Source organism: Camelus ferus, chromosome 19 (assembly GCF_009834535.1).
Source record: "Camelus ferus isolate YT-003-E chromosome 19, BCGSAC_Cfer_1.0, whole genome shotgun sequence".
Taxonomy (NCBI): Eukaryota; Metazoa; Chordata; class Mammalia; order Artiodactyla; family Camelidae; genus Camelus; species Camelus ferus.
The window spans coordinates 10,045,258-10,071,658 of NC_045714.1; the positions used below are offsets into that span (position 1 = coordinate 10,045,258).

At 42.1% G+C, this 26,401-nt stretch overlaps 2 protein-coding genes across 6 annotated transcripts in view; one reads left to right on the top strand and one right to left on the bottom strand.

Moving 5' to 3' along the window:
* Positions 1 to 1,352: 1,352 nt before the first annotated feature.
* The window catches only part of RTF2 (replication termination factor 2), a 33,605-nt gene continuing 8,556 nt past the window's right edge, over positions 1,353 to 26,401 (top strand). For 2 of the 4 annotated variants that reach the window (XM_032461418.1, XM_032461419.1), the window contains exons 1-5: positions 1,362 to 1,517; positions 4,563 to 4,657; positions 5,342 to 5,435; positions 7,165 to 7,304; positions 10,987 to 11,065. In XM_032461418.1, coding sequence (XP_032317309.1) covers positions 1,449 to 1,517; positions 4,563 to 4,657; positions 5,342 to 5,435; positions 7,165 to 7,304; positions 10,987 to 11,065 — 477 coding nt within the window. In that variant the 5' untranslated portion in view covers positions 1,362 to 1,448. Of the gene's footprint in view, positions 1,518 to 4,562; positions 4,658 to 5,341; positions 5,436 to 7,164; positions 7,305 to 10,986; positions 11,066 to 26,401 lie in introns of all 4 variants that reach the window. The other 2 variants (XM_006186141.3, XM_006186140.3) reach the window with 2 other exon arrangements.
* On the bottom strand, positions 17,080 to 24,943 carry LOC102513907 (beta-1,3-galactosyl-O-glycosyl-glycoprotein beta-1,6-N-acetylglucosaminyltransferase 7). Of its 2 annotated transcripts, XM_006186139.2 has the most exons (3): positions 19,239 to 20,340; positions 18,668 to 18,763; positions 17,080 to 17,638 (listed from the first exon to the last, which is right to left on the bottom strand). In XM_006186139.2, the coding sequence occupies exons 1-3, from the start codon at positions 20,206 to 20,208 to the stop codon at positions 17,415 to 17,417; spliced, it is 1,290 nt and encodes a 429-aa protein (XP_006186201.1). In that variant the 5' UTR covers positions 20,209 to 20,340; the 3' UTR covers positions 17,080 to 17,414. The 2 variants fall into 2 exon arrangements, with proteins under 2 accessions (XP_006186201.1, XP_032317311.1); XM_032461420.1 differs by lacking the exon at positions 17,080 to 17,638 and adding an exon at positions 24,897 to 24,943 and having other exon boundaries at positions 18,198 to 20,262.

Sequence of the window (26,401 nt, forward strand, 5' to 3'; positions counted from 1 at the left end):
AAAATTAATCTTAGAACCCATTGCTAGCTCTCATCAGCTGCCTGACCTTGGACAAGTGATTTGAACTGTCCAGCCGTCTGTTTCCTCCCCTGTAAATGAGTCCTCATTCGTTTCAGGGTCTGCTTGTCACCTCTCTTTAAGTCTATACTTTCTTTTGGTGTATTGAGGAATTAATACTGAGTGCACCAAAGATTCTTCTAAGCACTGAGGATGCAACAGGGAATAAAATAAAGTCCCTATGGAGTTTACGGTTCTTGTGATTTGCAAAAATAAATCATAAGCCAATGAGAGACTAACTGATTAAAGGACTTATTTTCTTTTAATTGCCATTCATCACAGTAACGATTAGCCCCATTTTATAGCCCTTGAAGTTTTCATATCCACTTATACTGTATTTTCTGTTCCCAAGTGGGGCATATTATTGGCTTTTTTATGTTTCACTTTGGTCAACATGGTAACATCCAATCACAAAGGTCTGCTTTACTCACAATGGATAGGCTTTCTCCTAATATTTATAATAATTAAAGGAAAAAATGGAGAGGGTCAAGAGCACGAAAGCAGACAATCAGGGATTTTTACCAGGATTTTGCAAGGGATTTGTGTTCTCAGTGTAGATATGGTCCAGACTGTCTCTTGGAAAAGGCATGGAAACATCAGTATATCTTTTATAATTATATCTGCGTCTGTTAATTATACTAGATTTTTAATAAATAAAAACAAAATTTTTTGGCCTTGGCTTCAGGATGCTGTTAACAAGATACATACATGTACAAACTCTGTGTAATATTTCATATATATACAATATACGTGGCAGCATCAGAAAGTTTCAGGCTTTAGAGAGTCTTACTCCCCCACAATCTCATAACATCTCTTCAAAAGATTTGTTACGAGTGTAACGCTCAGTAAAAAGATATGTTCTCTTTTTGAACACATAAATGTTAACTGAAATAATAGATGCATTCATATTCATTACTAATTGCACTAATAAAATGCAGTCGTTTCCCTCCACGCGCGCTCCCAGCCCAGGGGTGTCTGCCCACAGGCTGGGGTGGCACAAGTCCCAAGAGCGGTGGGTGCTCCTGAGTCACTGCAGCCCCTCAGCTCCCCGGCCCCTGCCCCCGGAGCGTGGGCGAGCGATTAGTCAGGTGCAGCAGAAATCCAACGCCCATGGGAAGGAGGAAGAGACGCGCCGCGGCTCGGCAGTGGTAGAACTTTGAGGGCGAAGACCCGCCAGCGCTTTGCAGCAACCCCAGCCGCGGGGCCACGCCCAGCCCCTTGCGACGCTCTCCATGGCAACCTGGGCTGGGCAAAAGCCCCGCCCCGCCCCGCCGCGTTACCACGGGCGTTTTACGTCACTGCGGCGCGCCGGAAGTGACTGATACGGTCGCCAGAGACTCCGGAAGTGGCTGCTGTGGGGGATTACTGCAGACTTTGACTCCAGGCTTGCGATGGGTTGCGACGGGGGAACAATCCCCAAGAGACACGAACTGGTGAAGGGGCCGAAGAAAGTTGAGAAGGTCAGTGACTTGGGCCCAGTAGGGACCGGGGGTGGTGGGGCATGCGGACGCCTCCAGGGAGCGAAGGGAGTTGGGAAGGGGGAGGCAGCGGGGTTCCCTACGTAGCTGCGCTCGTTTATCCGGTACAGAGAACTCCATATTAACCACAGTGTTCATGACGGACCTTTATTGAGTGCGTGCTATTGCCATTCACCCGGCAGTACGTATAATATGGGGTATCTCATGGCGTTCTCACAACAGCTCTACGGGTACATACTGTCATTAGCCTCAGTTTTCAGAAATGAAAATTGAGGCCCAGGAGGAGAAAGTTGCAAAGCTAGTTAGTGGCAGAGCCAGGATTTGAAGTCTGTTTCTGCTAGTAACAGTGATACAAATGGCTGCTGTTTTTTCAGTGTTGTGCACACTAACTTTGTTTTCAGTGAAGTCTTCTGAAGCCGCTCCTTCAGAAATCATGTCCTCCTCTTAAAAACTGTCTTCCCACCGTGTACATTGAGTTCATGGTTGGTTATGTTGGTCTCAGAGGACGGTAAGTTCTTGATGGCAGAGGCTGCGCCTTTTTTCCCTTTACAGCTAGCACAGTTTCTGGCACAGTAAATACAGTGAGCGAATAATCCCTAATTCTCACAAGTGATTGTGCAAATTATGCACTATAATTGCCATGCCACTAACAGGAAAATTGAGTCAGGAACGTGACCAAGAGCACACAACTGGTAGGTGATGAAGCCAGGATTCCCATCCAGTTATTCAGGATTTCACGGTTAGCATTAGCAATTACTTTTTAATAATGAAAGGTGTGTAAAGCACCTAGTACAAATGGCTGGCACACTGTTGGTGGTCTGTATTAATTTCCCTTCAGGACCAGAGAAGTCTTTTTTTTTTTAAGATAAATTCCATATATCACTACTGTATTTAAACCACTCCAGTGCCTTCCCATTGTATTCAGAATAAAAATATGCCACCAGACCCTGTGTGATCAGACCCCTGCCTCTCTTTTTACCTCATCTTCTGCCCTTCTCATTTGTTTGTTCATTATCTGTTTCCTATGTGGACAGGACCTTGTATGTCTTGCTTCTGCGGCCCCTGTGGTGTGTCTGCCACACAGTAGATACCCAACAAATATGTGAGGAATTTGAGAACTCCACCCAAGAGGATGGAGTGTGCCCTCTAGTTGTACCTACATGTGCATAGATTAATGCAGCGTAGTTACCACTTGAGTGAGAGAGCTTTTGCCCAAAGAGTATTCAGCTTGGTTTTGTTAACTTGTTCCCAGAGCTGAAAAGGAGTAGCTTGATGAAAAGTTTGGCAAGGAACAGATGTCAGAAGCGGATAGAAAAGAAGAAAGGGTGATCTGAAACAACTAGAGTGCCCAGGCAGGATGGATTTTTTATTATCCTCATTCACTCTACAGTTACTTACTAAGTGCTTACCCCACACTGTTCTAGGCCCTGGGAATACAGCAGGGAACAGAGTCCAGTCCTTGTGGAGCTTATATTTCAAATAGATACATAATAACATTTGCTGATCACTCATGCGGCATGATTGGTCTGGCCCAAAACATCGCTCAAATTTAAGACCTTCCCCTGAAAAGAATGACCCTGGAAGAAATGTTTTCAGAAGCTTTTTGGGGGCCAATTTTTAAAGTCCTGGGCAAAGAGTAATTTATCATTTTGTTCCCTTTCCCCAACTCTCCCAAGTGTTTTTTTTAAATCAGTGTGTTTTTGTTTTTTTTTTTCACTGATGAAGCAGGTGGAAGATCTAGAAAGTAGATTCTAAACTTGCTGGACATGTACAAAAAATACAGTAAATCAACTTCACTGGTGACATATCTCTCTTGGGGCCCTTCTACACTATGAATTTTGATAAAAAGCTATTTAAGCTGCCAAAGTGTGGTTCTTGAATCTGGGAAATGAATAGAACAACTGGAATAGTGTGATGGGGGTTTTCGTTTGTGTGTTTGGTTTTATTTTAAATAGTAGAGGGGAGGGACAAATTGGTATGGGATTAACAGATATAAACTACTATACATAAGATAAGCAGCAAGGATTTACTGTACAGCATAAGGAATTACGCCCAACCTGAAACTAATACAGTATTGTAAATCAACTATACTTCAATAAAAAATACATTTTTAGAGTTATAGAACAATAACAACAAAATAATAGAAATACAATAGAGAATAGTGATCAAAAGCATGGTCTTTAGAGCCAGCCTGCCTGGGTTTTTATCCTAACTTCTTTGTCTGCTTGCCATGTGACCTTGACATATAACCTAACTTCTTGGTACCTCAGTTTCCTCAACTGCAAAGGTAAAAATACTACCTCATAGGGTTTTCATGAGAGCTAAAAGATTAAGTCACAGAAACTGCTTAGCACAGTGCATGGCACACAGTAGACACGTAAATAGTTGTTCCTGCAAAAATTAAAGGGAATTAAAAAAATTTTTTTTCCCATATTTTCTCTCAAATGTGCTGTCCTGTTACATTACTCAGGTTTGACATTTTAGGAAGGGGGAAGAGTGGGACATGAAATATTAAAAAAGGTGAAAATATCATTTGAGGGCTGTGGAAGGTCCTATGTCTGGATTTTTATTTTATAGTGTGGATAATGGTTTGATATCAGTGACATAGCGAACTGAACTTTCAACAAAAATACCTATCTTCTCAATTCTTAGTCCTTAAATTCTGCTACAACTTTGGAGCCTTTCCCATTGTTAGAAATTAACCTGTACTGCTTGTTTTTTCTTGTAAGGCCTCCTTGACGTATGGTTAAGATACAAATATCAGGATTTATAAGTAGCTAGCATAAGCAATGTAATGACAACATAAATTGTCTCCTTGTACATGTTGGGTGTAAAGAGGCCTTTATTTAACATTGTATTGAGTACTTGTCACTTTTTAAATCCTACTTCCTGTGTCACTTTGATTTAAAAAACAGAAACCATCACAGTGTGGTATTGCTGAATAAGCCCTTGTGTGCAGAACCGTGAACTGCGTGCTCCTTCAGAGGTGGAAGTTAATTGAAAGGATTTTTTTTTTTCTTTTCTCAGGTTGACAAAGATGCTGAATTAGTGGCCCAGTGGAACTACTGTGCTCTAAGTCAAGAAATATTAAGGCGACCGATAGTTGCCTGTGAGCTTGGCAGGTATGATTTCTTTACTTAATGGAGACGAGTTTTTATTAGAGGATCTTAAAAAGAATTTTAATGTGTAAATGCAGTTCTTGATTCATCAAATGTGAATTATCTCAAGCAAATTTGTGAAGCCTAGGTTATCCTTCCATGTCTCTGAACATCCTTCTGCACTTTCCTACTCAGTTTGGTTTATTTAATCCATAGGTTGAAAACTCAGGAGACAGTAGGAGCTAATTATAAACATAAATGCATGAAGGACCCACATGGGTCAGTAGGGAACGGTGAGGACTGGGGGAAGCTGGAGAGTTCATGTCCTGCCTAAAGAGTTAGCTGCTACTCAGTTCCAGCCCATTGTTCCAGTTTAATGATGTGGACTGAGGGATTCCAGAAAGTCTGATTTTTTTTTTTTTTTTTCAGGGAAAGTTGAAAATGTATACTTTTATGTTAAATTTCCCAACTTGTAAAAATCTTTGTTTAGGTCAGATGCCACTGCCAGTTTGCAGCCCTTTATTTAAACTAGTTTTTTCCTTTGTATGCTTTGGAAATAGTTGAGACAGAATTAAATTTACTTTTCTAGGAGTGCAGGGCATTTCTTATTCAGATGTAAATGACTTTGGATTGTACTCAGTCTAGTCTTCCTCCTTTGTGCAAAGGTTGATTGTTGCCAGAATGTTTGACTGGTCCTTATCATTACAGACTTTACAACAAAGATGCCGTCATTGAGTTTCTATTGGACAAATCATCTGAAAAGGCTCTTGGGAAGGCGGCATCTCACATTAAAAGCATTAAGGTAAGACAGGTAATTCTGAAATGCTCCAGGGGTCTCAATGGTTAGGATGTGTTTTACAGAACTCATGTACATTACAGACGGAACTCGGTAATTTGGAATTCCAGCTTCACCTAGCCACTTAATGAAGATGTGATTTGGGGCAGGCCACTTAAATCTCAAGCCAAGTCCCCACACTAGTACTTCCTGGATTTTAAATCTGTCGTGACTTAATATGTGTGAAAGAGCTTTGAAAACTCTCAAGGTGCTGTATTTATAAATGTTGGGAGGCATTATTTTTATAGTTAAAACTCAGCTACTTGAATTTTCTTATTTGAAAGCCACTTTTATAGAATTAGAGATTTTTATAGGTAGTTCACTATTAAATCATTGTGGTTATCTCATGCTGATTGGAAGTTCTAATTGGCACTTAAAGTTTTTTCATAAAAATGAAAAAACAATTTTTTTGGTAAAAGAAGTTTGTTGAGAGGACAAAATCTTTCAAATCTGGGCAGTGGGAGAAAAATCAGAAAAGTAGTGAAGAATTTGAGAACCACCAAGGTTGTCGAACACGCTCCTCACAGGTGAGAACGCTCACTGTGTGTGATACACTGAGGCCACGGGGCTAGTGAGTGAGGCACTTGAACCAGGTCCAGACCCCCAGACTCCCAGTCTCAGGCTTTTTTCCCCCTTCTCTTTCTTTTTTTAACTTTTTATTATTAATTTAGGCTTTTCATTTGAATTCCTGGAGTAGTTACAGGATACAGAATATATTCATTTCAGACGAGTTAGTAATTCTGAGGTGTAGCTAATGGTAGTGCTATAGAAATAATCATGCCTATTTTTGTCATCTACACCTTGGGAAGAGGGTTCATTTCTGAGAATCCCATGGAAGCATAATTATCTCAAAAATGTGAGTATCACTGAGATTAACTTATATAAATCTATACTTAAAACACAATATTTAATCTATGTGGTTTCATTGTTAATTTTAACACAAAAAAGAATTTCCAAGAAATCACAACTATAAAGACAAAAAGATTGAAATAAAACAATGCAAAGATTATTATTACAGTGATTAATAGTGTACAAATACTCCGAGCAGAGAACTCGATGAGACACACGCTGGCTTTCAGCCGGAAAGCTGACTGCGTGTGTGGTGGCTTGCCTTTTGAGTCACTCAGCTTCTCTCCAGAGCATTGAAATCAAATGATGCAGTTCGATGTGAAGAAATGCTTCAAATGCTAAAGTGGAGCTGCTAAGTCACTCCTTGTAAAATTGAATTTTGAGACCCGAATGGCTGGATCTTAGAATATGACAGTAGTCTTGACTAATATTCTGCCTTGGCCTCATTAGACTGTGGCCTCACAGATTTTACTGTCTGTTCAACTATTAAATAAACAATGGTGGTTAGTCTTGTGAACAGCCTCAGTGAGGCTTCACCAGCCAGGAAAGAAAGTACTCCTTTTTGGATGAAACTAATACAAAGCATTCTTCTCCTTGTGGGGTTATTTCTCATGTCAGAAGTTACTTTTTATTATATAGCACAATGTTTATAAGATAGAAATTAACTAATTATTTGCTAGACAGTGCATTTTTAATATCACAGCTTACAGTTTAATTTTATATCCATATTGATTGATGCCAAAGGAAAGTAGAAGAGATTTGGATGGAAAGGGACTAGGATAATAGTTAATGCTAAAGGTGAGCTATTGATCAAAGGAACTCTTCAAGTATTGATGGTTTTTCACAGAATGTGACCGAACTAAGGCTTTCTGACAACCCTGCCTGGGAAGGAGACAAAGGAAACACAAAAGGTGACAAACACGATGACCTCCAGCGGGCGCGTTTCATCTGCCCCGTCGTGGGCTTGGAGATGAACGGCAGACACAGGTCAGTAGTGAACGTGGGTGGGTGATGTGGAGCCTGGGCAGCTAATCCAGTGCCGTCAGCATCGGTGCCGGGCTTGGTCATCACACAGGCTTCTCTAAGGTGTCCTTTGGTTTGAGTAGTGCCTCAGAGGCCACGGTGCTTGGCACAGGACCACGTTCATTCCCTCCCAAGGCCTCTGTTGTCTGTGGCCTTCTGTTCTCGAGGTTAGGAGAACCTAAAGTAAAGGAATTTTTAAAATTTCTCCTGTGACACTTAGAGACTTGAGTTCTTTGATCTTTTCCTCTGGGAAAGAAAGCAAAGGACAGATACTTCACATCAAAAACCTCCATTTCCTACAATTGCTAAACACAATGCACCAGAATGTGGGGTGGATCCATCAGTGAAAGGCCAGCTGGTTATGATAATTTGCTTTGAATTTGTAGCTGACAAGTCCTCTGCCTAGAGCTCCAGAAATCTCAAGGTTAGGGATTTATATAGCAAATGTAAGTCAGTGTATTTCCCCCTGAAAAGATGTGAACATTGAGTGGGCTTGGCATACACAAGGTCCTGGTTCAATCCGCAGTAGCTCCATTTAAAAAGATGAATAAATACATATATAAATAAACCTAATTACCGTCCCCCCCAAAATAAAAACAAAACAATAGAATAAAAAAAGAAAAAATATATGAACATTGAATGGGTTAGTAGGTGCCTTTTTTATATGTCTCACTGTGCCAAGCTTTAAACTCACTTCCCACTGTTAAGAAATATCTTTTCTAGCTGTTAGTGCCCACTGTCCTCTAGAATCTTCCGTCTAACACATTACATGTTAAAAGGTAGTTGTTTTGTTTGTTTTTTCTATTTTCACTTAAGAAAAGGGGGAAAGCATCTCCAGTGTAAAAACTGTTAATGAGCTATAAACAACCACATTTAATCTGGAGCATTCTGGCTCGCTTGTACACATTCGTTCTGTACAGACATTGAATCGGTGAGTTGTACGCTTTACATACAGATGGTTCATGTTTGGTGACTCTACCTAAATAAAGCTGAGAAAAGAAAAAAAGATAAAATGAAAAGCTAAAATTCACCATTTGGGTCATGAAGGATATATTATGGGGAACCAGACGCATGTACCTAACCTTGTCCTGTTTTTGTGTGGATGTGTGTGTGTGTATATATACACATTATTTTGGGATGAAAAGTCCTAAGAGTAATCATTTTAAAGTGTGCATTTCTGTGTTTAGTGCATTCAGTGTTGTGCAGTCATCACCTCTCTCTAGTTCCGCGGCGTTTTCATCCCCTTGGAGGAAAATCCCCTACCCGCTAGCAGTCACTCCCCACCCCCCGCTCCCTTAGCCCCCGGCAACCACCCTCCTGCTCTCTGTCTCACTGGATTTACCAGTTCTGGATATTTCATTTAAATAGAATCACACAATATGTGACCTTTTATATCTGGCTTCCCACTTCTTTTTAAGAAAACCACGGTTCACCCCAAAAGAGGAACTTAACAGAAACAGACTCAACTCTCGGGTCTTGAGCAGGGGTTACCTGTAGCTGGTTGCTCTGGTTGTGGCTCCCTAGTTTTTCCCTTTCATCTGCTGGTTTATCTCTTCTCCTTTTTCTCTTCCCAGTTAACTGAACATTGGCTTTTTTGGCTTTCCCATCCTGCTGTTAATGGGTCCTCTGCACCAGAAAATTGATTTGGGGGTTAGTTTGTATTTTAGTAAAGTTTGTATAATAAAGACTTAAATGAATTGAAAAATAGAAATAAGTTATTAGTGTGATGAAGAACATTTAGCCTTTGTTTAAAAAAAACAATTTCCTATATTATTTATAATTAATAAGCATTCATAACAGAGGATTTTTTTTAAGTCCTAAACAACATTTAATGAATATTAGTACTTTTTTTTTTTAATTATAGTAGAGTCAGTTTACAATGTTGTGTCAGTTTCTGGTGTACAGCATATTTCAGCTATACATATACATACGTGTATTTGTTTTCATATTCTTTTTCATTATAAGTATAATGTTATTAATTTGGCTTTTTGTTAGGGCAGTCTGCCTCTGCTATAATTTACTTGTCTATTGCGTGTTAATGCATTTCCCATTTTTCTAGGAAGGTAATTGGTGAAAGTTTCTATTGTGGCATTTTTAGAACGTATAAAGTAAAATGTGAAAGTGCTCTTTGCCCCTTTCTTCCATCCTAGCATTATTAGTTGATAGCATTATTAGTTGTTTGGTGTTTAATGCCCCCCCCAGACCTCCCCAGCACCAGCACACACACCACGCTTCCCTGTACCTCTGCAGGAGGTATAAATAAACGTGTGTTAAATGTGTGTTCTCCCCACAGCTGTGGAATCATAGTCCACTACTTCTCTGTCTAATTTAAACGTGTTTTCGTGGCCATCATACCTTCTTCTTTTCGATAGGAGTATAAGTGTTCCTGCTTAACCATCCCTGTATCGGTGAGCATTTAGGTGGTTTCCTGTCCTTCCACAAGCAGTGCTGTCCTGCACAGCTTCATAAATACATACCCGTGCAGGTGCTCACTGGCGGGCGTGCTTCTGTGGGAGAGATTCTGATAAGAGTGATGCTTTACCTGCCGCTGCCAGCTTTCCTCCTGAAATGTTGCACTGTGTTGTACCCACCCACCAACAAATGTGCCTGTTCCTCAGACAATTTCCAGCTGCATACCTTCATTCCGTTTCTTTCTTGCCTGATAAGTAAAACTTTGCATGTCGTTGTTTGCAGTGCATTTCTATAATTAACAGTTGAGGTGAGCATCTTCCATGTGTTTTGGCCATTGGTAATTTACTTGTCAATTGCATGTTAATGCATTTGCCCATTTTTCTATATTGTTTATTATTGCTTTTAAAGACCTCTTTGAATATTCATAAAATCTGAACATCATGTATATTTAAAATATTTTCTCCCTGAGTTCCTATTCTGTCTGTTGGCTTTCTATGTGGTGTTTTTTTTAAAATGTATTTATTTATTTTATTTGTAGGAGAGTCTTTTTTCCAAAGAATTATTGCACAGGGGTAGGACTGGGACTCTGGCCTATGTTTGTGGTTTTAATTTCAATATACAGGTTTCTCCTCTACCTGAAAAGTAGAGCTTTTCCTAAGTTCCTAAGAAACCTGTCCTAAGCTGAAATGGTAAAAGTCAAAGAAGCAGTTATCTTAGAACACATCTTGCTCCCAGATGCACAGATTAAATAGGGATAAAGCACAGACGCTCATACAGTTCAGAGCTACGGCCCTGGCGCTGAGATGCTGAGTGTGGTTCCCCTGGAAGGAGCGTGGTGGCGCTGCTCTCGCTGCTTGGGGTGCGAGCTGCCTGTGTAACATCTCACTGCAAAACAGATGCTGAATGCAATTTTTGCTTTTTGCCTTTTTTTCATAGAAGCAGAAATCCACTTCGAATTTCTTTCAGTTAGTGAAAACAGGTACTAATGTAGGTCTTTGTAAAAGTAAAGAGGTGTAAAGTGAACTTTCAAAAAGCAGGGGGTACCTTTGTGTGTGTATGTAATTTATTTAGGACACACTGATTTTTTTCTTCTTCTTAATGGACTCAAATGCAACCATTTTTCTCTTTGTGGTTCTTGACCTTTGTATAAAGTGAACAAATGTTCATTGATAATGTGGGTAATAATTTTAAAATTATTTTTTAAGTCATGCTCCGTATTGGATCATTTCTGCAGGTTTTGCTTCCTGCGGTGCTGTGGTTGCGTGTTTTCCGAACGAGCCCTGAAGGAGATAAAAGCAGAAGTTTGTCACACAGTGAGTTGTTGACATGTATCGTGTGTTCCTTCTCAGTAGCTGAAGAAATCAGATGGTTTATGGTCCCTCCCTCCATGTGTCCTGTCAGCATCTCTCAATTCTTTCTAAAACTCAGATCTAATTAGTTGCTTCTCTGCTTAAAACCCTTCCACTCCTGTCCTTGCTGGAAGTAAGAGTCAGACTGCCTTTTGGGACCTGCCCCTGCCCTCCTGTCCCGCTCAGACCAAGCTCGGGCCTCTCCAGAACAAGCCCCCTTCCCCTGTCCTGTGCCTTTGTTCCCTCTACCCTGACCTGCCGGCCAGGAGGGGTCCTGCTCCCCATGAGCCTTACCAATTGCTTCCTCTGTGAACCTTGCTGCTAAACCTGCATCCCCGGTCCCTGGGCACCTTGTTAACCCCTGATTCATCAAAATGTGATCACTGGTGATGTGCTTTCCCCACTGGACTCCGAGAGTTTTTGGTTATTTTAAGTGAGACTTGATTTCTTTTAGGGCAGTTGTAGATACATAGCAGGATTAAGAGGAAAGTAAGGAATTCCCCACGTATCTCTGCCCGCACACACACAGCCCCATTGTCAGCGTCCCTGTCAGAGCAGCGTATTCATTATAATAAATGAACCTACACATCCTCCTCACCCAAGTCCCTTAGTTCACATCAGGGCTCACTCTTGGCATTGTACAATTTGTGCGTCTGGACAGATGTATAATGACATAGCATCACAGTGTATTTTCGCTGCCCTGACATCCCCTGGGCTCTGTCTGTGAGTGTTTGAAAGCGGGAGCAAGGCTCGTCCATCTCTCCACCTGTGGGCATGTTCTCCCCAGGGCATGTCTCACATCCTCAGTAAATGCTCACAAGAGTGAGCAAATACTTGATGTAAGAACATGCCTGCTCTGCTCACAGGAAAGAAATACCAAGGAATTTGCTTTCACAGGGTTGCTGCTGCAGCCCAGGACATTTCTGTCCTTGGTGTTCTGTGGGTCCGTGGAAAGCCTGGCATTTAGTTTAATGGCATCACTACTAACAACTCCAGGCTGCATTTTCACCTCTAGTAACTCTGCTTGGGTTTCCTTGGACTCCAAGTGCTGTTTCTCCCTGTCATGAATTATTCTTTGATTCTACAGCTTTCGTGGAACAGCTGTTAGGGCCAGCCCCGTCCTAGGCACTGTGGGACGGGATACCTGGCAGATAAGAGTGATACAGTCCTTGCCTTCATGGAACCCACACTCCAGTAGGAGAGATAGACACTCAAATAACCAAGCAAGGCGGTACCGACCGTGACAGACGTGGGAAGGAAGCACAGAGGGTGCAGAACCGGAGCGAGGTGGGCCACCTCGGTCCTAACTCAGTGATCCCCGGCTGCGCTGCACAGTCACCACAGTGGTTTGTCAAGCCCCCCTCCCCATCTCAGACCCCACGTCAAAGTGTTCATGGTTGGTGTAGAGCCCCATGGATTTCTATTTCTGTTTAAGTTTCCAGAATAATTCTGGTGGGCAGCGAGGTTTGGGGGACTCAGTGATCTGAAGCAGTCAGACTCTCCCCTCCACGGTGGTAACCATCCCTTGGATTGGAGTGCCATTGTCCTTTGCGTTGGCTGACCTCAAACGTCCATATTAGTAACCATGTTGACAAACTTGTTAGCCGCATAGGAGTGTCTGCACACGGCTTAAGAGGTTGCTTTTATTTCATGGAAATGCCACATTGCACGGGAACGCTGAAATCATTTTGTTAGTGTCTGGGAACAAAGTGCTAGTAAACCTTTGACAGTCTACGTTGAGCACTTCATGGGAAGGGAAGGAAGTGGGAGGAAAGGGGAACCGACTGCATCAGGATCGCACAAGGGGAGGCAGAGACTAGGGGAGGCCCAGGGCGCTGGCTTCTCCCACCTTCTGATAGGGGCCGCTGAGCTGTCACCCTGCACTCACGACAGGATGCTGGCTGTAAGCCAGGAACGCCTCTGGGACAGAATTCTCTTGAAAATAAATCTGTTGTCAGAAGAGCAAGATAATGCCCACTTTTCACTTATATAATCTCCATACAAATGGCCTTTGCCCATGCAGCCAGATTGAATATCCTGCATGTTCGTTTGCTAGGGCTGCCGGAACAGGGCACCACAAACTGGGTGATTTGACAGAGGTCTGTTGTCTCCCAGTTCTGGAGGCTAGAAGCCTGCCGTCACAGCATTGGCAGGGTTGGTTCCTCCTGAGGGCGGTGAGGGAAGGATCTGTTCTAGATCTCTCTCCCTGGCTTGTAGGTGGCCGCTTCTCCCAGTGTCTGTTCGCGTGGTCTTCCCTCTGTGCAGTGTGTCTCTGTGTCCAAATTTACCCTTTTTATAAGGACACCAGTCACATTGGATTAGGGCCCACCCCAGCAATTGCATCTTAACTGATTACATCTACAGGAGGTCACATTCTAATGTACTGGGGGTTAGGGCCTCCACATTTGGGAGGACACAATTCAGCTGACGACACTGCAGTTTAGAACAACAGAGCATGGTGCAGTCATTGGCTCACTTGAATGGGAATCATTCATTCACTCACTCACTCGGCTGATACTGGGAGCCTGGTATGTATCGGTATTGGTTCATACACCAGCACGCTGGCTTGGCAGCGTCAATCACTTCACCTCTCTGGGCTTCAGATTCTAATATGTAAAATGAAGGAATTGCAGTAAATTCTCAGATGCTTTCCTTTTAGACCCAAATTCTAAACAATAACATTTTGAAGTGAGGAAATAAGTTAAATGACAAATTGGTATACTGTTGTCAGGAATCAGACTTGTGCTTCCAATTTAAAGTCTCTAAAGTTTAGTGATACTGAGTATATCAGTCAAGGTTGGCTACCTTCTGTAACAATTCCAGTGGCTAAAAGAGGAGAATTCCTGGTTGGGCAGCTTTCTTTTAGGGGAAGCTCAAGGATTCAGACTTCTTCTGTCTCGTAGGTCTGACTTACTCTGGTTTTTGGAGTATTCTCCAGTCAGTTGACTGATGGGGTCAGGGCAGGGAGCATCTAACTGGGGAGGCTTTTATGGGCCAGGCCTTGGTGTGGGGCTTGTCACTTCTGCTCACATTCCATTGGCCAGAACTTAGTCACATGACCATGCATACCTGCAGGAGCCTGGGAATGGCAGTCTAGCTGGATCCCCAGGAAGAAGAGGTGACACCAGCCATGTCTGCCAGACACCAAAAGGAAGAATGATGGTGCAGTTTCAGGAGCTGTGGTGCATCGTGAAAATGTGAATGAAGTCAGATAAAGCCACAGTGTCGAAAAGTCTAAAACAGATATTTTCATGTTTTTAATGTCTGAAATTTAGAGGAGGGGGTATCATAAGAACAAAGTCAGGAACCTCAGGGATATTTAGGGTATGCGCTTTCTCAACTTTACCCTCTGTAGTTCCGTCAGCATTTGACTTTTCAGTTCATTAGAAGAGACTGTGGCGTTTGAAATAGCTCTGGTTCTGTGTTCTGAAACACATGGCGTGCACACTTGATTTCAGTAAACAGGGTCCAAAGAGATGTAGTTGCTAGGTTTTCTTGTTTTCACTATAAACAAAGCACTAGCCAAAAAATTAATTGTATTCCCCACTGTGTTCTTCCCCTGTAGTAAGAAGAAACACATTGGAGTAGTTACAGGTTGCAAAATAAATGATATGCTTATCACTCAAAGCACTACCCATGGTCCTGCAAATACTGGCATCACCTGGGAGGGTTTTGGTTTTGTCTTTTAAGAAATGCAGACTCCCAGGCCCCTCCCCAAACCTGTGGAATCAGAAACCATTTTAACAGAAGAGTCCCAGGGGAGCTGTATGCACAGTAAAGCTTGAGAAGCTGGTCTAGATGTTAGAGGTGTGAGCAGAGGTGTTTGCCTTGCTGGTTTCTGGCTTCGTTTACTTAGGCTTTGTGACAGGTGAGTGGGGTGTGTGGATGTTTTAAAGTCAGATGTGAAACAAATTCACACTCATACTGGTTTTTTGTTGTTGTTGTTGTTGTTGTTGTTGTTGTTTTTTGAGTTCTTATCATGGAGAGGGTAGAGAGGAAAGGGGAGAAAAATGAATGAAGGAAGGGGGTCTCTTCAACAGTAGCCAGCGAATTCTGCTTTTCAGGCTGGCCTCCAGGTTTTTAGCTTTCTGCCGTCTTTATGATGTTTGTGAATGTTAAGCCTCAGGGAATCGTATAATGTGCTGCACAGGCAGCCTTCAACTTTTACAGGTAAGAAAAATCTAATAGAAAGATTGAACAGTAGACCCTCCATGTTAGCAAGAAGGTTCTATTCCCAGAAAGTTAGACAAATTATCTCAAGATCCCTATTAACCTCAAGATCACTTTTGAGATACAGTTGTGGCAATACATTTTGGACAGTTTTTACATGTGATTTAATTTTGTTCTTTGTGAGTGAGCGCGGTAGGGGTCTGACTCGGGCCGAGAGCAGCGGTTCTGATGCCGACGGGCTGCTGCTTTATCTTGGCCTCCTCGGCCTCTGCCAGGCTGCCGGCCTCTCAGCCTCCCCCGACACGCCACTACAACCCCAAATCTCTTGCTGCTTCATTCCACCGGGCCTGTAAGTTCCTTTATGATTTTAGTTATCTCGCTCTTACTGGAAGGATTTGTTGAGGTCGTTTCCTCTGTTAGGGTGCCAGAGCCCTCAGAGGGTGGGCGGATTTGAATCTGCACTTCTCTGTACATGGTATGGTGAGGCCGTGAGGGCTTGGACCCTGGAGCCAGGCTGCCTTCCTCGTGGTCGCGTGGTCCTGCCAGTCCTGTCATCACCTGCAATCTCCTCACCTCTCATCTGCGAAAAGCATCAGGTGTTTTTCTAGGTGCCTCATCCTCACAGCAAGTCTCTTAAGTTGACAGTCTTATTAGGCCCCTCGTCACAGTAACATGACTGGTCTGTGAACTGATGTTGAAATGAAGTGAAGGAAGGCTTGTGTTTCGAGTAACCTGAAAAGATTCAATCTCCTTTTAATTTTTTATTTTATTTAATTAAAAACAAATTTTAATAAAGTTTGCGCTTTCTTGCAAGCGAGTTGCTATAAGACAGGGTGGTGAATCCGAGCTTTCTGAACAGCCCTGCCGGAACGAGGCGCACTGGCCGGGTCCTGGGCGCTGTGTCTGCTGTGAACACGTGGACGCAGTGCCCAGCTGTCCGGGGCCCTTGCATTCTTCCCTGATGGTCTTAACCCTTTCACTGTGTGCTTTCCCTGGAATCAAGTATCAAAGGGGAAGAAGCATTTGTTTAAACAGAGATTTTACTATTTTGTGGGTAGTTCAAGTTTGACTTGTGGGACCTGCTTTCAGAGCCTCTTTTCCTTCTATTTAGTTTTGTGCTTTTGGGGGGCTGTTTTCATTGACTATTAAGTGGATTTGATTTCATGTCTGTGTTTGGGAAGCTTCAGTTTACTGAAGGTTTATACTCTGCGCCTTTGAATTACACATTTCTTTAATGTTCTCTCCTGTGGTTCTTGCTTTTCCTTTATTTTAGTTGTTTTAAGTTGCACATTTCCAGTCTCGTATGATGCCCTGAGCTAGTTTAGAGACAGGAAATGTGTATAAAGACCTCAGCAACACAACAGGAATTCATAGACTTTTTACAGACCTGAATCTGTGAGAAAGAATTAAAACCATCCATGTCTTTGACCTGTGCCATTCAGCATGGTAACCGCCAAGCACACGTGACTATTTAAATTTCAGTTAATTAAAATTTTAAAAATTAAGATCCACAGAATGAGTTCACTCTAACCACGTTTGAAGTACTCAGAGCCCCCCCATGGCTGTGGCTGGTATTGGACGCCCCAGATGTGGAACATTTCCGTCATCACAGAAACCTAGGACAGCCTTTGTAAGAAATTGTGTCTCAACTCCAGATTAATTTCATTTTACCCAAAAGAAGTAGACTCTTCCATGCTTTTCTAGGATTTCCAGAACAAAGTTACGTTGTTCCCAGCCAAAGAGGACTGTTAGAAATAGGCACGTTTTCATTTTCAGTGGGAGTTTGTTCTTTATTAAAATCTCATACACAGTCGTATCTCTAAGACAAAATGTGTTCTTATTCTAACGTGAGCCTGGATCTAAGTGCTTGGGGATTTTTGATTTTCAGTCCCTGTTTAGTGAGGCATTTGGCCCTCCAGGTCGCCTGTCCACTCAGTCCACTCACCCAGCAGTACTGTGAGTTATTTTTTCTCTCGTAATTTCTTTCTCATGCTTTTTCGATAGAATCTTTCTAGATTCATTTTAGGACTAACATATGTTAAGGAATTGTTTTCCCATTCTTTTTTGGTTGAATGTTCTCTGATTTCAAGTCAAGGACACAGAATGATACCAGTAAGAAAGCAAACGCTTTATAACTTCCAGCTCAGTGGTTCAATTTCACATTAAAATGACTCTGCCTTCGGAAATGCCAGTGTGGTTCCACAGGGGCCTCTGCCTGCCCTAGAGCCTTAAGTCTGTGCCACCTCTCCAAGCACGTGACCACAAGAGGTTCTGTGGAGTCAAATCGGTTGGCAAGCAAAGAAGGCGACTGAATGATCCACGGCAGGTCTCCTGGTCTGTACACGCAGGTGTCCTGGGCGTAGTGGCCTGCAGAAATGACACAGAGACCCAGCTTAGCCGCCTTCGTATCCTTGTCACTTTACAGCCACGCAGAAGAGCGATGCCCTTCTTCCAAGGTCATCTGTAAGGCCTCTCTGTTTCACGAAAGCCCAAATTGAGCATGCTTTGCTTTGATAGGGGCTTTATGTTGAATTTTGAATCTGTGATGGAAGTTTACATTCTTTTGATTAGTGATCTCTGAAATGTTTAATGGCTACTTTGGATGAATACTGTGGAATTCTAGCCAGTCATGAGCACAAGGGAGATGTAACAGCAGTCTTGTTCCTGACAAAAATCTGAATTCTGATAGCTTCTATTTTAAGTTCCTTAAGCTTTCAAGTATTTTCCTTGGTTGTGGGTAGCTTATAAGAGTTACGTTGGTTTTAACAAGTCATTGTTTCAGCCTTTTATTGGTTTTGCAGAGCAAGTGTTTGATATCAATAGAAGTAATTCAAGTTGGAATTCTGGTTCTGGCTTCCTTCAGGAGGAACTCAGTCCTACGTTCTCTGTGCCTGACCCTGTGCTTGGCCCTTCCTGCTCTCTCTCAATCCTCCCGCCCACCCTGCGAGGTGGTTTCTGTCATCACCTGCAGTTTGCAGAGAAGGGAGCTCTCGGCTTGTGTGTGAGGGACAGTTCTGTTCATTTGGGGACCTTGCTCTTTTTTCCACTCGGCTCTCTCCTCTCGCCAACCCAGTAATCCTACTTCCAAAAACCCAGCTGAAGGAAATATTACGAAGAAGGAATGGAGCTCACGCACAGAAACACCCAGTGTTGTTCATAAGTCTGTTGTGTGTTCACTTTGTGAAAATTTGTAAACTCAAATACCATCTGTGCACTTTCCTGCCTGAATATTATAATTAAGTGAAAGTTTTTTTTAAATTGACACCTGCTGGTTGGATCATCACTAATTCCACGTTGCTTTCACCTGGTCATCAGTCTTCTTCCCCAATTACCGAGACAGCAGCTGTAGTTTTTCTGGAATTTGAAGGCTTTTTGTGGTTTGGGTTTTGTTTTTACCTTTACAGCCGTCATGAACACTTCCCTCCTCGTTTCTCCATTTTATGGCTCGAACATTTCCCTCCCAGCCAGCATTTGGGGTGGCGCCCGGAGCATCTAAGGGAGAAAACATGGAAGCATTCAATGAGAAGATGGAAGGAAAGTCCTATTTGCCACAAAACAATGGCTAGTTTTAATATTTTCCTTTCTCAGAGAGCCCCTAGTGAAGGGCCCAGTGCTCGTGGGTGCCCAGCAGTAGCTGAGAAGGGAATGAGGAAGAACTTTTCAAAGGTCTGGGCTCAGAATCTTCAAAGGGCTATATTTGAGGAGATGCAGAATGCTGGGACTCCTTTCGGAGAGGGAACAAAAGCCAGCTTGGTTTGGGAACGTGAGGCGCTCTCGGCAAATCTCAGGTCCCTAAAAGCAGACCCACTCCCCTGCCCCGCGTACTTGCCAAGTCGTCTCACAAAGTGCCCAGCTATTGCTAAGCCAGAGTGAAACAGCTGGGCTAGAAAGAACTTCAGTTAGGGGCACCCATCTCCCGTCGCTGCCTCTGGCCTGAACACACGCCCTGTTGCCGGATCGTTCTTACCTTTCAGTCTGTTCAGAGTCACCCAGTAATGTCGCTCTGGGCCCTGGATGTCTTTGGACCACCGAAGCATGTCTTTTGCGCGGGTGTCAGTCAGTACAAACTCTACAGACTTCCTTGTTAGTACATAGTAAGCGCTTCCAAAATAAATTGTCAAGTTATGGGGTGGTTCAACTCTGAATCTTTCATTTGGAGATACGTAGATATTTCCTTCAGGGGTGAATTCGGGATGACTCTGACTTGTCTTGGATTTACTGTTTGGTGGCTGGACTACTCCAGGAGTGATATTTTTATCATTCCATTTACTTCTGATGTAGCGTATGATTTCTTTGTTAGTTTTGATTGGAAAGTCCTGTCCACAGAGATTAATGACATAGTTCCATTGAAATCTGGGATGGACTAGGTCTTTCATACAGTTAATATCCGCGTTTAGTCTTCTAAAGCCAGTGCGAGCCACTTTCTCTCTCTTTGATGAAATAAAAACATTTTCAAAACAATTAACCAGGGATTGCACAGCAGTCTTATACTTCTTTGGGGCCTTTTCATCAACGTGAATACAGTAAACATTTTGAGGCACATAAATAGCCCTGAGAAGCTGCACAAACATAGCCAGCTCCTTGTGAGTAGTTATCACATATGCCAGAGAGAAAGTGCCCTCTTCTGTGGACAGGGGTCTGGTTATGAAATGCAGCTCCTGAGAGAGCCTGGAGCAATTTCCAGGTCTATGTAGGTGAGCAAATATTTTAGATCCATGAGGAGTTTTACAAAATTTTGCAATTTGAAGGGCTGCCTCTTTCCCTTCAAACAAAGCCGAACACAGTTCATCTGGGTAAAAGCCACATTCCACTACTGCTGGGGAGGTGGGTTCCTCCTCTGGTTCCTCAGGAGCTGGATTCCTCAAGTAAAGAAAAATGAAGATGCAGATGGCTGTGCACACGAGGAGTCCAGGCTTTGTGGCTCGCAGCTGGCTCATGTTTTAAGTTCCAGGCGCTTTCTTATTACCATGGAATGTTTTCCTTGAAGCTTCCTAAAAGAACAACACACAGAACTTAGGGTGTTGTAACTCTGTTCCCCCACCCCAGCTTTATTGAAGTACACATATTTAAAGTGTATAATTTGATCAGTTATTACATATGTGTGCACTCTTGAAACCGTCACCACAGTCACAATAACAAGCATCTCTCTCACCCCCTGGAAGTTTCCTCGGGCCCTGTACTCTCCTCCTTCCACCTTGTCTCCGGACCATCCCTGCCAACAGGTTAGCCAGCATATTCTGTACTTTATGTAAACAGTCATACTTACATACTTTTTTGCTTGAAATTTTTTCACTTATGATTTTGAGATCTCATCCACATCATTGCATGTATCACCATTTTCCCCTTTTTATTGCTGAGCAGTATTCCAGCAAATGGACACGCCACAATCTGTCTGTGCACCTGCTGATCGACACTGAAGTTTCCAGCTCTAGGGTATTACAAGATGCTGTAAACACTGGTGCACAGGTCTTTGTACGGACTATGTTTTTGTGTCTCAGGGTAAATACCTAGGAGTGAAATGGCTGCTTACGTACAGGTTATGTTTAACTTCTTAGGGAACTGCCAGGTGGTTTTCCGAAGTAGTTGTACCAGTTTACATTACATCCCGGCATCGCATGAGAGTTCCATGTGCTCTGCAGCCTCACCAGCACACTGGCTGTGGTCAATTTAAAGAATTTTATCCACTCTAGTAGGTGTGTAGTGGAATTCATTGTGGTTTTTTCACATTTCCCTGATGACTAATAATGTTGAGCGTGTTTTTATGTGCGAATACCCTTATCAGGGCTGATAAAAATCTCAGATATTTATGTTGGACATAGATACTGCTCTGTTCTGCATTAGTCAGAGTTTATTTTATGCCATTATTCTGTATCATGGTATGAGGATAAATCTTTCCAATAAAGGAAACAGTAAATCACGTAATTCAACTTGTTGAAATGAGTTTATGAATTGTTTTTAGAGAAGGCCTCAGTGATTCTAAACAAGATATCTTTTTCTAATAAAATCATTTGAAAAAAATTGATAATAATTTCGTTGCCTCTCAGGCTCTACAGAGACAGCATGAATAGGGGTAGCAGTGGCCAAAAGTGACCAAAGGGGTTTTAATTAATCAGTTATTATTGGCATGCAAAAGTCATCCTTCAGGATTTAGGGAGGAAGGTTGATCAGGTGAAGTGTCTGTATTGTTAGTAATTGTTTTTACTTGTTTATGAATCTTGTCTCTAGGTTTACATAAAAAGTCATATCATTGCCTGTTCCTACTTCCTGTTTTTTGTTTGTTTGTTTGTTTTTAGGATAGAGGTAATTAGGTTTATTTATTTTTTTAATGGAGGTACTGGGGATTGAACCCAGGACCTTGTACATGTTAACTGTATGTTCTACCACTGAGCTATACCCTCCCCATTACTTCCTATTTTTAAAAAGCCCATTTACTTTTGACCAGTGTTTTATCTCAGATTTAACATTAGTCTCTTGCCTTTTGGATAAAACATGGACAAGGCAGCATTTTAAGTTATCCTTGTGCTTTCAAACTGTGAACCAGTAAATAAATGCTGATTGTGGATTGTGGATTTTAAAAATATATTCGTTTTCATTGTATGGTTTCTTTTTACCCATTATGCTTCAAAAATAAGAAGCAGCCACTGCCCAAATATGATAGATTTTACTCTGGTTCAGTAAATGTTTGTTGATTGCCCCAAACATAAAATGTTACAGCATAATTTTAAAGACATGATTATAAATTAAATAATATTTTTATAAGCACAAAATCATCATAATTAACATTTCATATCTGGTCTCTGAAATAAACACAACTTATGTCATGAGAGTAGAAATTCAGTAGGAAAGAAATTACTTCTTAAAATGTAAGTAGCTTTTAACTACTTCTCTTATAATAAGAATTTTGGTTAAAGGTAAACTGTGTACCATAGTTTGTTAAATTTTCTCTTGTGTTTAGCTTAACATGGGAATTGGGGTTCGGAGATTTTTTGGTTTGTTGTCTTGGTGTTGTTTTTGAGCTTATGGTCAAAATAAAACATCCTGGTCTCATCACAGAAATACTAGCCCCACTTCACTGACAAACTGCACCCCATGTAAACTTACCTCTGTGGCAGAGCCCAGGGGATTGGATATTTTCAGTACTTTATAATAATTAAATGAAGGTACGTCCCGTGTGTAAGTCCACTGTCCTTGAGGGCAATACGAGGCTGATTTTTCTCCCTCCCGTGCACAGAGACAGGCACCTCTTGTCTTGGTGCAGTGTTCACAGCTGCCCAGTTAAATCTTCTGGCTCAGGTTCACTTTGAAATTTATAAATAGGTGTGTGTTAGATGCCACATTGTGGGAACCTGGGTCGCCAGCTTTACTGTCATTGTTTCTACACAAGCTTTTTGAGGTGGTGAGGGCAGCCTTGTAATGAAGCCTTTGGAAACTCCACTGCTGTTGAATTTTAATCATCTGTGCTGTTACTTTAACCCACATCTGGTGGAGAGTGTGAACACTCCTACGGGAATCAACTCCTTAGAGAGGGCCTGGCAGTTTTCCTGTTTAAATAGCGCTGAGCGCGTCCGCAGCTTTGCAGGCGTTCCCCAGCCCATGCCCTTGGTGCCTGTTGTTTTGTTTCTGTAATGTGAAGTCAACACTTGTAGTTATAATGAAAGTGCAGTTGTTAAACATGTGACTTTCTAGCACTAAATTAATTTCCAAGAAATGTAAGTGGCATTTTCCAAGCAGGGGAATGTGCAGCCCGTAAAAGAAAGTGTAGTCTGGCTGATGTTTGAACCATATTTTTCTCTGTGAAAAGTTGTATTTAAAATATTTATGTATTGTAAAGGCTTTAGAAAAAGAGGCAGTTATCCTTGTGTGTCGTGGAGCAGATGCAGAAGTTCTTTTTCAGACCAGACCCATTTTTTACCATTCCAGTATTGTTCCCTCACGTACTACTGAATCACAAATGATTTCTAAAATTACTCCTTTCTGTGAGTGTGAGAACATTTTAAGGCTTTTCTCGCGTACTGTCGTTTCTTAAAGTCTCTTTCCTGGGCCTTATGTACATATTGTGATAGTCTTTTACTTCTTCATGCCTGCAGCCTTTAATGAGTAGCATCATTAAACTGTATATAGTGCACAGTAGAATTAAATAGCTTCCAAACAGTAACGTTTTGAAGATTATATTTTCTGTCGACTGAAGGCGTATAACATCCAAGAGATTTTGTAGAATGTCTTTCAGTAGAAATAATTACCAAAATTATGGTTAAGGCTGGTGTTAATTTTTTTTTTCTTTTTACAGTGCTGGAAATCACAGATGATTTCCAATTATAGTTCTCAGAATGGCATTACTTTACATTTTATGTTTTTGTCCAAGAAATTGTTTCCAGATACATTGCTATCCTAATTATTAGAGCCAGTGAGTATGTTTTCCTTCTTTTTTTTTCCTTCCTTCTTTATCCTTCTACAGGCCCCCTCCCCCCTCTCCCCCAACAAGCCTTAACAGCCAAAAACAAAAGGCAGCAGCATGTGTTTGATTCATGTATTGCCACTAGAGCCTTTAAGGGCAGGCATTTTCAGTCTGTTTGATGGGATTTGATTTGTTATAAAAAGACTTCCCAGGGGTTTGACAACATCCCATTTAATTAATTCTTTTTGCTAAACCTTTTGTACTTTTTTTAAAGGTAATTCCTGTGAGTAAATAGATAATGAATGGGCATCTTTAGAGATGAACTTATAACATTTTGCCTTATGCTCCAGAATATTACTGTTTTATAGCATTAGCATTAGTTTAACCAGATTAAAGAATTTATTCTCCTTTTTCTGGACTGCAGATGGGTGTGTGGTAGTACCTGCCTCACGGGGGCCCCTGGACAGAGCGGTGGGAGCGGATGGGTGCGCGTTTCCCGCTGAGCCTGGCCGGGGGACTTGTGACCCTTAGACCATGAATGTTTGTTCTGTCTCTATTTACTGTGTATTTTTCCTAAAAAAAACAAGTCACTATAGCTGCAACAATGAAGATTTTGAGTTTGTCGTTTTTGTTAGCTCTGGGCTCAGAACAATGTCCAAAGCACCCTGAAGTTAACAGTGTTTTCTTGAACTATTTGAGCTTTATCATATTAGACTAATTTTGAATTTACTGTCCAGCTGTCTAGTAAAATAGATGCCTTAATCACAACATGCTTATTCCTAAAATGCATATTATATTTCTTCAACCACTTTGATGTGGAGGGGAAAACTACATTTTAAGATATCTTCTCAAAACAATCACAACAAAAATGACATTTTTATTATGGGCACAAATTGAGAACTGAGGGTTTAGACATGGCCTTGAGGCTGGCTTAGTTATTATTTTCCACGTGAAGAATGAATAAATGGCAGCATTTAAAATTTAAAACTCAAATTGGCCTCATCCTTGAAAATATTCCACTGTAATTTTCTTTGGCTTAAATGAAAAACGAGGACTGTTTTTGAGAGGAAAAGTTGCCTGCTACTTCTGCATTTTAAAAATATTACTGATGTTCCAGTGTTTCTCTTTCAAAACCATGGAAGAGGCAAAGAAAAACACATTTGATTTTAATAGCGATACCTGCTCATCCTGCGCCATTCACGGTCTCTGCATAGTTAGTGAAACACTTACCAAAAGAAGCTCGTCACGCTCCGAGGGTGGGAGCCCTGGGGTGTCCATGCCCAGCCTGGTTTTTCTCTTCCCTCAGTTGCATCGTCTGCTGTGGCTCCGGCTTGAATCGCACAAACGGAGTTGCTTGGCAGGTTCTGTTACTCTTTCATCCCTGGAGGATTTTATTCTTGTTGATTCTGACCTGTAGGTTGAAAAATAGAAACTTTTGCCTCTCTCAGTGTATCATCAGGGCTGGATCAGTGAGACAAAATGAGGCGACGGCAGAAAACATCCAGCCCAGATGAAGGGCATCGCAGGGTCATCTTGAGTTCCGAAGGCTGGGAGAGACCGTGACAGTCGTGGGTCCAGTTCTTTAAATCCTTTTAAAGACAGGAGGCCAAATTTAGTCATCGGACCCTTTTTCATTAAAGGGATAAATAAAAATTGTTTAAAAATCTCATTTGCTTCCTAAATAGCATTCGGAACAGTCCGAGTGTTTCAGCGTGGCTCTCCAGAGGACCTCATTTCAAGGACGCAGGTGAGCCTGTGCCCTGCCTCTGTCCCTCCCTCTGCCAAGGGTGAGTTGGCCCGTGAGTTTGTAGCACGTGGCAGAGGTGGAATCTCTGCTCCACCGTTAGTGGACTCCCCACTTTCGTTATTCTCCATTGATGGATACTTTTACTCTTAACAGCCTCCTTTTTCTGGGTCAGAAGGGCCTCTCGCTTGCCGGTCCTCTCTTTAGATTTGCCCCAGATGCATGTATTAAGAATAATGAAGCCAAGAGATGTGAATCACACACCAGAGACTCTGAGACACCTGAGCTCAGTATTTAGTCAGATGAGTACAGCGTTTCTTCACCTGCTGTGGGCGACTCAAGGCACCTGTTGCTCTTCTGTGGAACAGATGTTGCTGTGGCCCTAAGAAGGTTTCTTACTTGGGCAGATAAAACCTAGTCTGTCTAAACTTAAGGGACTGCAGCACTGTGTGACTGTGTATCTTTTATATAAAGACAGATCCATGCAGCCTTTCAGTGGGGAGACCCTGTACATGTTTGTCTGGAGGTGTTCGGATTCCATGACTTGAGGGGCTAATTTGATCTAGCAGGAGTCGGGAAAGGAAAGGTCCTTTTATGTCTAGAAAGACCACCCTGACAGCTTGTGAAGTGTTGCTGCAGCTCTGCCCCCGTGGACCCCAAGTGCTTGTTTTAAATCATCCTGTGTGTGCCTGAGCCGGACCAGCGGGTCCATTCACAGCGGCCCGTTCCTAGGGAATAAGGACTGGTGCTGGATTTCACCCATTAGCTCACTTCTCAACCTGGAGAAGAGCTGTGGGAGAGACAGCTGAGGAAGTGATGGGGAAGAGGCAGGTTTACACTCCCATGGCTCCCAGGAAAGTGCAGAATCAAACCAAACCTGCTGGAGGAACTGGGGTAATAAATGGACAAAGGTTAACAGGCTTAATGTAGCAACTGCTTAATACAGGTTGATTAAACTAAAATTTTAAAGAATGAAAATCCTAATAAAATG

Bases quoted from the DNA above. Each gene is read 5' to 3' on its own strand.
- LOC102513907 (XM_006186139.2), bottom strand. From the start codon at position 20,208: ATGAGCCAGCTGCGAGCCACAAAGCCTGGACTCCTCGTGTGCACAGCC. The intron at 18,764-19,238 runs GTAAGAACGATC...TTTCTCCCTTAG, and splicing joins GACTCTGAACAGACTGAAAG to ATGCTCCGGGCGCCACCCCA. The intron at 17,639-18,667 runs GTAAAAACAAAA...TCATTTCTGCAG, and splicing joins TGTTCATGACGGCTGTAAAG to GCCACTACGCCCAGGACACC.